The 14,725-nt window shown below is 50.5% G+C and overlaps 1 protein-coding gene and 1 pseudogene across 1 annotated transcript; one reads left to right on the top strand and one right to left on the bottom strand.

Moving 5' to 3' along the window:
• The first annotated feature begins 6,019 nt into the window (after positions 1–6,019).
• Positions 6,020–9,854, top strand: LOC136469693 (uncharacterized; annotated as a pseudogene).
• A 2,175-nt stretch (positions 9,855–12,029) lies between these two features.
• LOC136473191 (uncharacterized) lies at positions 12,030–13,791 on the bottom strand. Its single transcript, XM_066470868.1, has one exon. The coding sequence runs from the start codon at positions 13,694–13,696 to the stop codon at positions 12,248–12,250; it is 1,449 nt and encodes a 482-aa protein (XP_066326965.1). The 5' UTR covers positions 13,697–13,791; the 3' UTR covers positions 12,030–12,247.
• Positions 13,792–14,725: the final 934 nt, after the last annotated feature.

Here is a 14,725-nt window from a genome sequence, read left to right as displayed (position 1 = left end):
ATTATTTTTCGTTTGAACAGAGCACTAGGAAATGTAGGTGGGAATGTTATGATGGTCAAGTTAAGTTCTTGGATGAACTGAATGGAAGGCAAGTAATTGCATAGAAGAGGGGATATGGACCTAACTACGGCCAACCTATTCGTTAAACATCACAAAACACAAGATGCGTGAGTTTACTAGACAACGCGGTATTCGTAACCCGATCGATGTTGGGCTTGACAAATGAGGATTAGAGAGACGAAGGACGTTAGAGGAGGAGAGGGCGAGGAAGGAGGCAAGGGGGGAGACAAGAGTACAGATGCAGGTCTTGAACGAGCATGTTGTTGTTTTATGTGCCAGTAAGTGCTTGAAAGTCTTTTTCGTTCCCTGGTTTTAAATGTACGCCATGAGCATGTCTAGCTCGTTCATGAACTCAATGTACGCCCACTGTAACCTCACGTGCGGAACCCTAACCTAGTCCCAAAGGTACGTCCACGTCGGCTACCGACATGGAGGCCGACCTAGGAACCACTCACGACGAGTCAAAACCTCGGGATGGCCAACTGGTAGACAAGCCCACATCCACAACTCAAGAAGGTACACACATCCACCAAGTGACGATGTGGATGAAGTCTGACGACACCCCTCGCATAACTATCGGTAAAGAAAACCCAAGACTACAGAGCCTCAGCTGTACTAACCCGCCTGGTCCTAGTCACTGAGACAGTGGACCCACATCCACAACGCGATGTCACCCATGGCGTCGGGGAAGAGAACGCAGGCAAACATGTGTAGGATTCACACCGTGTAGTAGTACCCAACTGTCTGCTCATCTGCCTCCTCGTGGCACTGTGTGAACTCTTGCTGGAGCTAGGAGATTAGAACTCTAGAAGTGTGAGCCCCTTGCTCGCCAACCTCACGCCTAAGGAAGACCTTACTCGTGCTCTCCAGCCTTCTGACCTACACTGTCCGATGACTGCGTTGCCATGAATCGTCAGGCCTAGCATCTTTTGATAGTCCTGGAGCATGACTGTCATCTCCTCAAATGGTAGGTGGAAGCTGTGAGTCTCCAGCCACCACCTATATTTTAGACAAAGCAAGATTACATGTCAAAAAGGCAAGCGCATGAACAAATGGCCATGAATAGAGGCAATGATTGAAGATAACACCTGTCAACCAACGCAATTATGGCCGCAAAGTTGAACTTAGGCAACCCACGATGAACCTAAAAAGAGATGTCGTCCAGACCATCTCTTTGCAGGAAAGGTGTGTACCTATCGTCGTACTGCATGTCCAAGAACCCATTGTGGGTTCTAGGACAAAGGAGCGGAAGGTCCTAAATGGAATAAAACATAGACTCCTGTTACTTCACGAACACATGTAGCGCTCACAAAAATTTGAATAAAACATATAGATTATTACCTGCCCACCGCTATGAGATGTCCTTGGTGGGTTGCCTCGTACGTCAGGGTCGAGCAGGTGGAATTTTGCCATCCTACAAAAAAAGTCAATAAATTACAAATTCAATATACAATGAAACATGAACTTAGAAATGTACAAGTAGTTGACACAATTACATGCATAAATTGAGACATGCATAATTAATAAAATGAATACGACAAATATAAAATAATGAAAACAATCCAATAGTCGCACCTCACTAATCTGTCAATGGCAACTGCGTGAATTATGGCCAAGTCTACCACACTTGCCGCACTCATACTGCTCGGGGTCAGTAAGAAACTGGGGTTCCTCTCCCACAGCTCGTTCTTCTAGGGTATCTGATCCATAACCATCCTATGCCTCGTCCTCTTCCTTGATCCACACTTGTTGCAATGGTAAGCTGGATCCAGTAATGTACTTTGGTCCATCATATGGAGGCCACTCTCCAGGGTCCCGAAAAGGCACAAAGCGGGGGCTCCATGTGTGCACAAGCGTGTCGACACTGAACCCGTGAGGTATCCTGCTCTCGATATTATAGTTGTGGTGCCTAGCTGCTGCCACCAAATAGGGAACATAGAAAGTGGTACTGCCTTGGTTTACCACAAGTGCATGTGAAATTTTGGAGGATAACCACATGCATCCTCGACTCTCGAACCTCACCGTCGGATGTTGTACCGCCCCTATGCTCAACCTAATAAGTCCCTGTGGCGTGATCAAAGCATGTAACCTCATGTGTGCTAGCCCTTTCATTTGCCTTCTCTAGGTGTGCCTTTGGTTTCGGAGCCCATATCTCTCTATCACTCCGCAACTTCAATGCATGGGCGTGTCTATCGTTGAACCAGGCAACAAGCTTGTAGAAGGTGAATTGAACGACTGCATTCATGGGCATACCACGTATCACCAATAGCAACATATTGAATGACTCCACCATGTTGCTGCACTAAAAGTCGTACCTCCGTCCACCGGCATGTAACCTGTAAGCCATTGCCTACCTTCAGCATTTGATGAGGTTCTGACCTGCTCCAATTTTTTTCTAAAAGTACTTGTCCTCAAACTGTCGAGCATCCTCCTAGAACAGATCAAAATTATCCTTCACACCATCATTTCGGAGTAGATTCTCGGCAATGAGCCGAGTACACCAACAAAGGTGCAAAGGTGCATACCCCTCTATCTGCTCTCGCACAGCATTAAGTATGCCCTAGTGCCTATCAGATATGACGCCAACCTCCCTACCAGGCCCAACCACATGTATCCAGAGTAGCCTCAAGAACCATCCCCATCTGTCATTGTTCTCCTTCTCAACTAAAGCAAATGCCAAAGGAACCAACTTGTTGTTTACATCACAGGATATGGCTATAAGAAGTGTGTCATGGTATTTATGAATCAAGAATGTACCATCAATAGAGAAGACGGGACAACAGTGTCTAAAGGCCTCGACACACTGAGGGAAGCACCAGAAAGCACGGAAGAATATCTGCCTCCCATCCTTCTATGCATTTGGTTTTAGGATATACTCATAATGTATGCCTAGATTCACCACTTTGATTGCATTGAAAAGTGCTGGCAGCTGCTCATACCCATCCTCCAAGTCCCCATATATCATCTTCTACGCTCGCTGCTTAGCCCTCCAAGCTTTACCATAAGTTATCACATAACCTCCATACAACGCCTCAACGGTCCTGATAATTGTCCTAACCTTCATGTTGGGTTCTCCCTGTAATATTCTCATCAACCGCTTGACAATGAAGATAGATATCAACTGTCGATGCTTCAGTGTTACCACATGGTCAGCACAATTATGTGGCCTGACAACTTTTGTGATCTTCCACTTTCGGTGACCTTTTGCTTCCTTGCACAAACCCTCCATGGGCAGCGTTCCTTGTCATACACAACTATGTAATGGTGCTCCGCATATGAATGCAAGACCTTGTAAGGTCTCTTTCGTATCATTGCAAACGCCTGCAATCACTTCTTCAATGCAGGGAGGGTCCTTAAATACCCTCCCATTCTCAACTACCATGTTAGGACCAGCCTCAGGAGCTTCTAGGAGCTCATCATCACGTCCTTCTGCACACGCCTGATCGGAATGAGCAAGATCACTGAACTCATGAACTCTTGGATCACGGCGGCCGAGAAAGATACGCCTCAGCATCTCAACATCACTCTCTGTCAGCTCTCCAACAGGGCGATCATCATCAGAATCAAGAGCCCTTGCCATCTCATATGGCTCCGAATTATTCATAATTTCAACACTATTGGAGCCACGGAATCCATCTTCATAGTGCACTTGCGCAGCAACAGGGGGCACATCCATATTATCAGGAATGTCTTCTACAACATAAGTAGAGAAATGAGGAAAGAATGGAAGAAATGGATGTAAGGAACGGGGTAAGCTCCCAATAACCATGTGGATAAGACACTTACTCAGATAATTCTGTATCAAAGGGATCTCATGAGGAGGATCTGCCACAACATCATGAGTATGACAAGCATCTCCAATTAGCATATTGGGGGCAGATTGAGCATTGAGAACCGTAGGTGCAACCTCTACATCTATATCAGGTTCCGAGACAGGAGGGTCAAAGTGTGTCTGCTGATCTATTGGTGGAGAAAACCCACAAGGGATGAGAACAACTAACACCCGACGCACAACCATATCCAAACTTTTGAACTGACACTTCATAGCCGATCTAACATAGTTATCCCACTAGTCTGCACACTCAATTGTGATCATCTTCCTAAGGATGTTGGGAGAACCTAGGTGAAGTACTCCCTCCACTGCGATACCATCATCATCATCAGCTCTATGGCAATGTAGCTCCTCCTGAGCCCTTGCAACCAACTCACTAAACGATGGCTTCTCATTGAATAACACGTGTACGCTTTGCATCTCAACAAACTCAACATATCCATAGCAATCTCTTTCCACGGTGCCTCCATGATATATGCTCACTAGATTATTCATCTAGTAGTTCAAACAAAAATTAAAATACAGTCTGTTTAGTTCCAAGTAGCTGTTATATAGTACCTCTATAATAAATACTAACCAACTACACCTTAAATAACTATGTCTATGTACCTAACTATATTTATCTCACTAACAAAATCAACTAGCTATCTAATAATTATATCTATGTACCTATGTCACTAGCTATCTAACTATATTTATCTAACTATACCTATCTCACTAACTAAATCAACTACCTACATCATGTCATTTACTAGAAACTATCAAATAATCTAAGTAGCACTACAATTCAAGCTAACTAAGTACCTACATTGCATATTCAAAAATTTTACCTGTCCAAGTCAAGGCAACGATGCGACGCGGACGTGGAGGACGGGATCGACGGCGAGGTCGCGGCACGCTGGGATCCGGGCCGTGTCGCGGCCGGGGTCACCAGAGGGATCGCCTATGCGCGCGGCGGACCTCGCGAGCCGGGACGGACGAGACGGCGCGGGGTTGGAGGGGCGGTGCGCGGCGGGCGCGGGACGACCGGCGCTCCTCGCGACGAAGCGGCACGGCCGCATGTGTGGGCGCGGTGGCGCGGGCGAGGGCACGCGTGGACGCGGTGGCGCGGGTGGGCGACGGCGGCGGGGCGGCAGCGGTGGTTCGGGGAGCGTTAGAGAGAGAGAGGAAGAGAGAAATGAAGGGTGGGCCCATACGTAATACAGAGCTTGGCGCCAGAGACCACGGCGCCGAGCTGACTGCCAAGTCAGCGCCACGTCTGCGTCGAGGCCAAGACCTCGGCGCCAGCAACGATGGCGTCGAGCTAAGGATTCAGATTTTGAAATCGTACATGTGTATTTGTGAAAAAAATTCAAAAAAAATGGCTGATAAATAAAAAATTCGGCCGCGGGGGTGCTTGGGGCTGCGCTGGCGGGCGTTTCACCTCGGATTCGAAACACGGCGAGCGCGGGCAGGCAGGCACCGCACTGGGGAGATGCACGGGGACCCTCTCCAGTCTGCCCCTCCCTCCCGAGCGCGCGCGCAGCGGCCAACGAGTATGTAGGAGGCGGCTTGTTTACGGCTTCCCATGGATCGATTATTGTACACTACTCGAGGTCGTCGAGGGTGCTGTCGTCCTGAACGCCGATGGTTCGTACGTCCCAACAAACGGAGAGTGGCTATCCCGATGTATTCCATCGCTAGCTCTACGTCTAGCGTGCGTGGCGTGTGCGCCGCCGACAAAGAAAACCACTGCCACCTGCCAAACCATGCTTTGGCCGTATCTTGTAGCATTGCTCCAACTAATCCCAATCATAGTTGCGTTTCGATCACATGGATGGCTGGATGATGGATTACTACTACTTCGAAGGCGTGATCAGTAGCTCGTCGCTCCAAAACAAGAAGGAACGATGTGTAACATGGACGACCATCACACCGGCTGGCCTCCAAACCCCGTGCGGCGCTGAGCTGGGGACCTGGGAGCGCCGGAGGGCGCTGCGGCCGACCACGAGGACGCCAGAAACCGCGCGCTCGTCCCCAAGCCCAGCACGTGGGGATCGATCATCATCATCATCAAACCACGCTAAAACTGCTGCGAGCTCGTGCGCCGCGGTACGAAAACGGACCAGAGCCCATAGCCATGCAGTCATGCACCGATGCGCGCACCACCTCGGCCTCGGAGAGCGATGGGCGTGCCTTTCCGCTCAGGTCGTGCCCGTCCTCGCGAAAGAAGAAGCTTTGGTCGTCACACGGACGTACGGTGGATTTGCCAAGGGATCCGATCTGTATGGTTCAGCTATCGACGGCCCCGTGTACTGTAGGACCATGTGATAAAGTCCTAAGAGTTAGGTTTTCGGTGTCCACCTTGGAATAAATACTCAGTGGTGCTAAGCGTCCGGATATTTGGACGGACACCCGCGCTGCACTCTGTTTTCCGAGCGCGCCGCACTCCACACCCACGCTTACGCTAGCATGCCTCTGCCCGCACACCCGCACCGCCTGACTGCGCTTGGGGACCACTCGCGCCCCGTCCTGTTTCCCACGCATATCCCATATGCAACACCCGATCTACTTTTCAAACATCTACATGCAACATATGTCTGAAGACAAATGAAACACTTAAAACATGTTTCTGAAACACTTACAAAACACTTAAAAACCATTGCAAACATACGCAACAACCAGATAAAACAATTGCAACATATGTGTAAAAACATATGCAACATCTAGATAAATGCACTTGCAACATATGTCTAAAACACAGATAAAATGTTGAAAACAAACGCTTGCAACATATGTGTACAACCATTGCAACATATGAAACATCTCGATCTACTTTTGCAACATCCGTTTAAAATACTTGCAACATAACTCTGAAACATTTGAAACGCTTAAAACATATACTTGCAACATGCATTTTTTAACATTCTTCTTGCGTACGACACATAACGGAGCGGGGAACGGCCGGTTCCGGCCAGCCAACGGGCGAGGATGGTGGCGCGGCCTGGTAGCGGCCAACTGCGCCTGCGCTTGGCCTGGGCCTGGCCAGCGGCGGCCCCCTCTCCTAGTCGCTGGACACACGCTGCGTTGGGTGCCTACGCGGTTGTTGCTAGGTTGGCCTGGCTAGTCAGCGGCACCGGCGAGCGACCAAACCCCGGCGGCAGCATGGAGGCTCGCCCGCTCGTTGGAGGTGGCCGTGGCAAGCGGGCAGCACAGGTGCAGCGGTGGAGAACACAGCGAGGCGGAGTGGGAAAGTCGTCGAAACGTCCAGTTTTTGTAGAAGCCGTAGAAGTCGTCCAGCAGCCAGCAGGCTTGTCCGCAGGCCCAGGTAGCAAGCATCCAGGCGGACGGACGCTTTGACTGCAGCATTAGCGATAATTATTCTTTCAGCAGCGGCTAAAAGTGTTCTCGGTATGATTTTTGAAAGAAAAAAAAAGTGATCTTGGTGTACGGTGTGTTCGTGTGTATATAGGGTGAGTTTACTTATGTGTAGTGTAGTGCCTGCGTATCTATCTCTTTTTTCTAACAAAAAATGGATCAACAACGCAGGTTCCAGTAACCGTGGCACCGCGAATTCGCGAGCTCTTATATATCTGGTCTGGATTCGACATTGGAGTGTGTCTGATCGGCGTTGCATTGGTCACTACAGCAATGAATGAGCCATGTGCGTGCATGGGTTTGCGGCAAACGTTTCTTGGTGTGACATGCCAGGGTCCATGGACTCCAAGTCGCACCCCAACCTCTAGCACGAGCGAGCGGTATTCTTTCACCAGAGAAATGCGACGGGACATGAGCCAGATTTTGTCTTCGGAAAGGTAGCGTGCAAGTTCTTTGTTTATACTACCTCTGTACGCGCAAAAAAAGAAAAAATAATAATGTATTTTTAGTTAAAGTGTTTGAAGTCTGACCAAATATATTTGTAAAATGTTAATATTGACAACACCAAATGAGTATTATGAAAGTGCGTATATCTTATGAAAAATCTAATAATATTACTTTGACATTATAAATATTGATGTTCTTATATATAGTTAGTTAAATTTAATTAGAAGATACTTAAGTTGATACTATATTAGAATTATATTTTTTTTGGATGGAGAGGTTATAACAGAACCCTGTTTCGATCCGTCGTACAATCATCGTGATGCATCATGCGTGCATGATACTGCCAATAACACGATGATTCGCACATCCTTGCGAACGGCAAGGATTAGGTCCGGTGCATATTTACCTCGTATAGGCATGGCTTTAGTTGTTATTTGAGGAACTCATAGAGTTGAACAACTATGTCGTCTCCAATAGGATCTCTAATATACTTTTTGGTGCTTGAGAAAAAAAAAACTAACAGAGCTAAAACTCTACTATCTACTTTATGAAGGTCCCTAAATTGTTCCTTACCTCCATCTTACAAGAGTGTATGGGGAGCTCTCTACTTTTTTCACGGAATATTTTCCCACAACCGCAACAACTCACTCTGGCGCCTCAGCACGTCTTCTTTTTTTGTCCCCACTATTTCTTGGGTTGTTGTCCTCTTCCCCTCCTCATGCGCGACTCCCCCAATGAAGATGTGCCCCTCGTCCAGGCGTGGCTCCCCTCCCCGGCACCCGTTCCTAGTTCATCGGCGCTCGTCCTGTCCCAACGAGGCCTAGCAGCTCCTCTCATCCTGCCGAGGCACTTGACCCGCCGCAACCCCCTTCCCTGTGTCATCGATTGGACCTCCCCGTGCTCTGTCCGATGCTCCTCCGCCTCTCCCACGCCTCCATAGCTCAATCGATTGGAACGATGGTGGCTATGGCCGAATCACAAGTGAGTTCCATATATCAGTGTCCACTAGAACGAATTTGAGGGCCCTATTTGAAGTTTCCTGTTAAGTACATGCAAAAAAAAAATTTGATCCTTAAAAGTAGAGAAAGCCTAATTTGAGGGTTGCTGTTGGAGATGCTCATATTTTCTCCCCAAATCAAAACTAGGGTCTTTAATTTGAGGGTTCTTGTCGGAGATGCTCATATTTTCTCCTCAAATCAAAAGTAGGGTCTTTAATTTGAGGGCTCCTACTGGAAATTCTCATATTTTCTATACTAGATGATCAAATCGTAGCATGGTCAAAAGTCTTACTAGCATTAATAGCTAGCATTTTTCTATTGTGACATTTTATTTTATTTTCTTTTTTACTTAAATTAATTTTTACAGATAGTTTTGTTTCTGTCTGGTTGTATCAGCCCTTTATCTATGCGCGCCAATTGCATCTGACACAAATCTATAGCTATCGTCGATTGTTTTCTTGGCTTAAAGGTATTGTCGTCTTGCTCTCTTCTTTTTTTCTCCTACTCCTATACAATGGCTGGGTGCAATTTCTGTCGATGGCAAATCAATCTAACATTTAGTTTCCTTTTGGTGAGCTTCATTCCTCATCAAAACCACTATCTAACTCTCTCACAAATTGTTCAATTCTTTAGCCCTCTTATAAATCTAAATTTTAAATCACCTTGTACAATCTATTGTGGATTCATGTTATCTTTTTTTGCCCTAAAACACCATTTAGATACTCTTTAATCTCTATTAAGTCATGATTAATTGACCAATTACTCCTGTTTGTTTAATCCTTTGCATTGCGCCTCTTGGATCTTTAATAAGTTATATCACCTCTTCTTCCATTCTTCTTGTGACATTATGGATCTTTATTTTGGCTTTCAATTTCAAGACTACCCAAGCGGCCACCATGATGCCGAATAGGAGCCACAATCAAGGAAGCCAAGCCAGGCCGCTCAGTCACCACTCACCACATGCCGTCTCCCACGTAGTCACGACCATCGAACGGGTTCATTGGACCTCCCCCCTCTTCTTTGGGAGCAGCGCGAGCATCTGGCGGCTCCCTCTAGTGACAGCGAGGGCCGTGGGAGTGGGAGGAGGGGACAGTGGCAGCTAGGGTTGTAGTCGCCGGCACGGGGAGCTACAAGGTGCCTTTTGTCGACTATGTTGTTAGTTGTTACAAAATGTGTATATAGTGTATATCATTATTCCTTGGATCTTCTTTTCTGGTATCTTCCTCGATCCTTTTTTAACCACTCTGGTATCCTTTTCTTTGTTTCACCGTTTTGCTGCGCATGCAGCACGCTCGCCCTTGCTCTTGTTCTTTCACCATGGTAATTGTTTACTTGAAAATTAGCAGCACCGTTTGCATAAAGGATAGTGTGCAAGAGTAAGAAACTCCCGTTGTGGCGGACAGTACGAAGTGGGACGCTGGACACGATGTTGAAGCCACAAGAGTAGCTGTAATATACTTTGAAGGAACGGCTGTAAGCTTTGAAGGCGTTCGGCTGTAAGTTTGTTTCAGCTTATTTTCTCTCATAGAATACTGTTCAACCATCCGAAATAATCTAAAATTCACTATTCCACCTACCAGCCGAACAGCCTCTTTGTCGAGCATCGGCACGGTAAAAAGGGACAGATTAAAAGATTACTACTACGCTGCTTTTACTTTTAATCCCAAGTTGCGGCGTAAACCAAGCTGGGTTAATTTAGGTGTCGTTTGGATTCGGATTCGACGGAGATTCTATGAATTCAGCGTCCACTATTGTCTAGGCTCATCTAGATTCTGAGATCTTTAAAATTCGTGTGTTGGAATTTTTTTTTTTTGTATCAGTCACTCCGTAAAAAATAAAAAAGACAGTAATAATAAAATCTAAAACAATCCAAACGGGCCAGTCTAACGCTAGTGAAAGCTGCGCCTCCGCACCGCACCTCTGCTTTACCGCACCGCACCTCCCGAGTTCAAAATTCATAGAACCTCTCCCAGGTTCGACCAATGCTCACAGCGAAGTACTGTACCTGTACTACTGGGAACCCCAGCCAGCGTGCTGCGTGCATGTCACCGTCCCCCCCTGCTTCCATCAAAGTTGGCAGCTTTAGTCTTTTGGCAACCATTTCAAATCAACGGTCGCGACACGACGACGAGCAGCCACGGCCGGCGCAGGAGGACGCCAGGACCACCGGCACGCCGGACACACGCGTGAGAGGCTGAGAGGAGAGCGCGCGGGGGCTCGGTCACGCGTCGCTGTTCCGCCACAGGCCGTGGCTCCGCTTTCCGCGACGCCGCGCGGCACAGGGCACAGGGCACAGGGCACAGGGCAGCGCGCACGCCGCCGCATTGAATCGAGGGGGCGCGCCGGCCGCAGACCCGCAGTCCGTATTCCCCAACGCCGCCCAAACCTGTCGCTCTCAGCGCTCACAGGACATGGAGGCTAGCGCAGTGCGCAGGGCGAGCGCAGTGGGAACGCGCTGCGCCCTAGCGCCCTGCACGCGCGCAGCCGCCAGCCGCCAGCCGCCGCACAGGCACATGCGGCGGCGGCGGCGGCAGCGGCAGTGAAGGAGCAGGGCGGGCGCCGGGCAGGGATACGACCGCGTGGCGTGGCTCCCGAGGCCGGCCGGCCGGCCGCGCGCGTGTGCGTTCGCTCGCTTTGCCTCCGCGGCCCGCACGGCATTGGAACAAGGCTGCTCTTTTCCGAAGTGCATGCATGACTGCACGAGCATTACCCCACCAACAATTTCACTCATGGCTTCAAAAGCGAAGGGTTGAAAAGAAGACGGTAAAATCATGAGATGAGCACAAATCGTGACGGGTGAAATGGTGAATAGACTCTGAACAGAATACGTCCGGGGTACGTGCAAGAGCGGAGACTTGTACTAGATCTCACACAAAATTATACTGGTACGGCAGCACGATACCTGGAAGGCTGGAATCTGACCGTTTGCTACTGGAAATGAGTCGGCAGATGAGATCTAGATTGGCGGGAGACATCGGCATCCACCTTGGCACCCAAAGAATGGACAAAAAGTACAGTTTGCTGATCAAAAGATTGAAAAAACAAAACCACTACTTCTGCGAGTAGCCGAGTACGGTCCCGGCACACGGGTTTCTTCCTCGTCCCATAGAACGCGAATATCTGGTGTAAATTTCCTGCTAATTACTGTGACATTGCTGTATTTTTACCTCTTTTTTCCGGTACCGTTGGCTCTGAATCACGAAGATACTCCTACGACGAGGATACATGACATTTCTTGCAACGTCAATCAATGTAGGTAGCCGTTAGTAGTACTCCTACTACTCACTTCCAAGCATTTAATTACATCCTCGCATGGACATGATCGTGGGGTTAACTTTTCGTACAGTTTTTTACTACTTGATTAAAGTACAAGTATTCTTTTTCTTGTATAGTGAAAAAGTAAAGAAAAAGAGCAACTTTTCTCTAATCTAAGAAAAGAAAATGGCAGCCACCGGTCCGGTGGCAAGTGCCTCCCAGCGGCGGCTGGGCTGATGTGACCATGCTGCCACGGCTGCGGTGACGGCGGCGGGAGGTAGGTCAGTCCGTCAGTCAGTCAGGGGCGCGCCCCCACCGACTGCGCGAGCCGCTCGACCTTGACGGCGATCTCCGGCGGCACCCGCACGGCGGGGCGCGGCCGCTCCTTGCAACGGCGGAGGTCCAGCCCCAGCGCGTCCGACACGTCCTCGGAGCTCCACCCGGCCCGCCGGAGCGAGTCGGAGCACCGGTCGGCCTTGAGCAGGAGCGCGTCGAGCACCGCGTCTGAGTCCACCGCGGCGGGGGCGGCCTCCTCGCCGTCGAACACACCCCCGGAGGCCGCCACCTCGACCATCTCCGTCACCTCCGTGTCCCTCCACCCGCCCTTCCTCAGCACGTGGCCCAGCCGGTCAAGGTAGCTGTCCACCCAGTGCGGGTTCCTGGACCGCCTGGCCGGCGGCGGCGGCGACGCGCACCCGGAGGACCGCGACGACGCGGTGGACGCCTCCGACGAGGACGAGTCGCGGCGGCGGCGGTCGGACGCCGCGTCGCTCCAGAAGTCGATCCAGCGCGGCGCCTTGCCGCCGCACGCCGCGTCGAGGCTGCGGCGCGTGCACGGCGTTGTCGCGGCAGCCTCGCCGGCGTGCTGCTGCTGCGGCGCCACCGGTGTCGGCGCCGCCCGCGGGTCCAGCGGCTGGAAGCAGGCGTCGCGGGTGAAGAAGTGGAGGACGTCGAGGCCGACGCAGAGGACGCGGTCGTCAGTGACGAAGAACACCGGGTTGCCCGCGAGGCAGGGGCGGCAGGGCAGGAAGCAGCGGTCGAAGAGCGGCACGAGCAGCGGCGCGCGTCGGATGGCGGAGCGCGCGAGCCGCAGCGCGCGGTCCGGGTCGGCGGGGCGCGCGCCCCAGCACCGGGGCCACAGCGCTCCGCGAGCGATCTGCAGCGACGCCGCCGCGATGGGGAGGTCGAACGCTGAGCGGAGCCCGGAGCGGGAGCGCCAGTCGGGGAACCCGGGCCCCGACGGGAGGCCCGCGGCGAGGACGGCGCGGAGGTCGGGCGGGAACGCGAACCCGAGCTCGGCCTCGGCGCGCGCCAGCTCCAGCTCCGTGAGGCCCGGGAGCACGGCGGCCACCCCGGGGCAGGCCCGGAGGTGCTCCAGCACCGCGGCGGCCAGCGGAGCGAAGGAGTGCAGCCCGTGCTGCCGCGGGGAGGCCGCCGACGCCGAGGAGGAAGGACGCGCCGCGGCGCGCGTGGACAGGCGGCGCAGCCCCGCCGCGTGCGCCGCCGGGGTGAGGCTGAGGCCGGCCATCCGTCGGTCCACGTCCACCATTGCAGCAGCCGCCGCTGCCCAACGCCGCCGCCGCCAAGCTTCCTCCTGCCTTGGACAGAGGAGGAGGCGCGGAGATGAGCCGAGGTGGTCTGCTTGGGTAACGACGACAGCCGGAGGAGGAGCGAGTGAATGCGCTGCTGTAGCTAGAGGCCGGTTGGGAAACGGGGAGGCGGGATTATATAGTGGGGAGGCGGCCATTGCCCGTCGGCGTCCGGAAGGGGGCGGGCGGGCCCCGCGGCAGAGATCTCTGGCTGGGTCACCGAGTAGGGCTGGGGAGGTGGGGAGCAACGGCAACACGAGGGAGGTGTACTGGTAACTGGTGTGTGGCGGTCCATTCGTCGTCGCCCTTGAGTTGGCGTCTCTCGCTTCATCTTTTGTTCTCTCCGCCCTCGCACGCAGGTCGTATCGAAGGATGTGTGAGCAAAATTTGTCTGCGGACGGGTCACTTTCCGCGTACTTGCTCTCATCCTGAATCGGATCCAATGTGTACGAATGTAACTTACACTGATTTTATTTTCATTTTTTTTTATAAATCGGAATAAGATATGAATAATATAGGATACCAAAACGAATATGAATTTGTCTCGGTTAAAAACACGAATAAATGTGTATCGAATGTAGGTTGAGCCGGATTTGAACAATGTCAATCACAAATATTTCTTCAAATATTGAGTAAAGGCAACATTCATGTATATATCGCATGTTTTAAATTCTTAAAGACACTTATTAAAATACCAAAAAACTGTAAATTCACTATAACACATTTTAGTCAATAGGCTCAAATTGTGGTTAAATTTAAAAATCTCTGGCAAAGAAAAAAATACATTAACTAGACATGTGTATTTCCCGAATTTACTTTAAGTAATATTTTACAACATGTTTGGTACGCATCACGAGGCCATGCGGAATCATCCTATCCTGGTATGGAAGCTAGCCCAGGCGTTTGGATATGCCTACCGAGACGGACCATGAGGTTCCACCAAAAATCACCGGATGAATCCATGCTAGACCATTCCATGCTGCATGACTTGGGTCTCTCTCCAAACCAAACACGCCGTGTGAAGCTCATACTTCTTTAGGGGAAAAATCAGCTTGTTGGTTTCAGGCAGGGTTTATCAGTCATGGTACAATATTTTTCTCTCATAACAAATTAGCATCAGTCGGACTTATCAGCCTAGAAATCAACCAACGAACATGCTGAAAAACTATACTTCGTTTATTCCCTTT

Source organism: Miscanthus floridulus, chromosome 8 (genome assembly GCF_019320115.1).
Source record: "Miscanthus floridulus cultivar M001 chromosome 8, ASM1932011v1, whole genome shotgun sequence".
Classification (NCBI taxonomy): Eukaryota; Viridiplantae; Streptophyta; class Magnoliopsida; order Poales; family Poaceae; genus Miscanthus; species Miscanthus floridulus.
Note: the sequence above shows the minus strand (reverse complement) of the source record. Positions and strands in the feature narration are given on the sequence as shown.

Coding starts and splice junctions, on each gene's coding strand:
- LOC136473191 (XM_066470868.1), bottom strand. CDS start 13,696: ATGGCCGCCTCCCCACTATATAATCCCGCCTCCCCGTTTCCCAACCGG.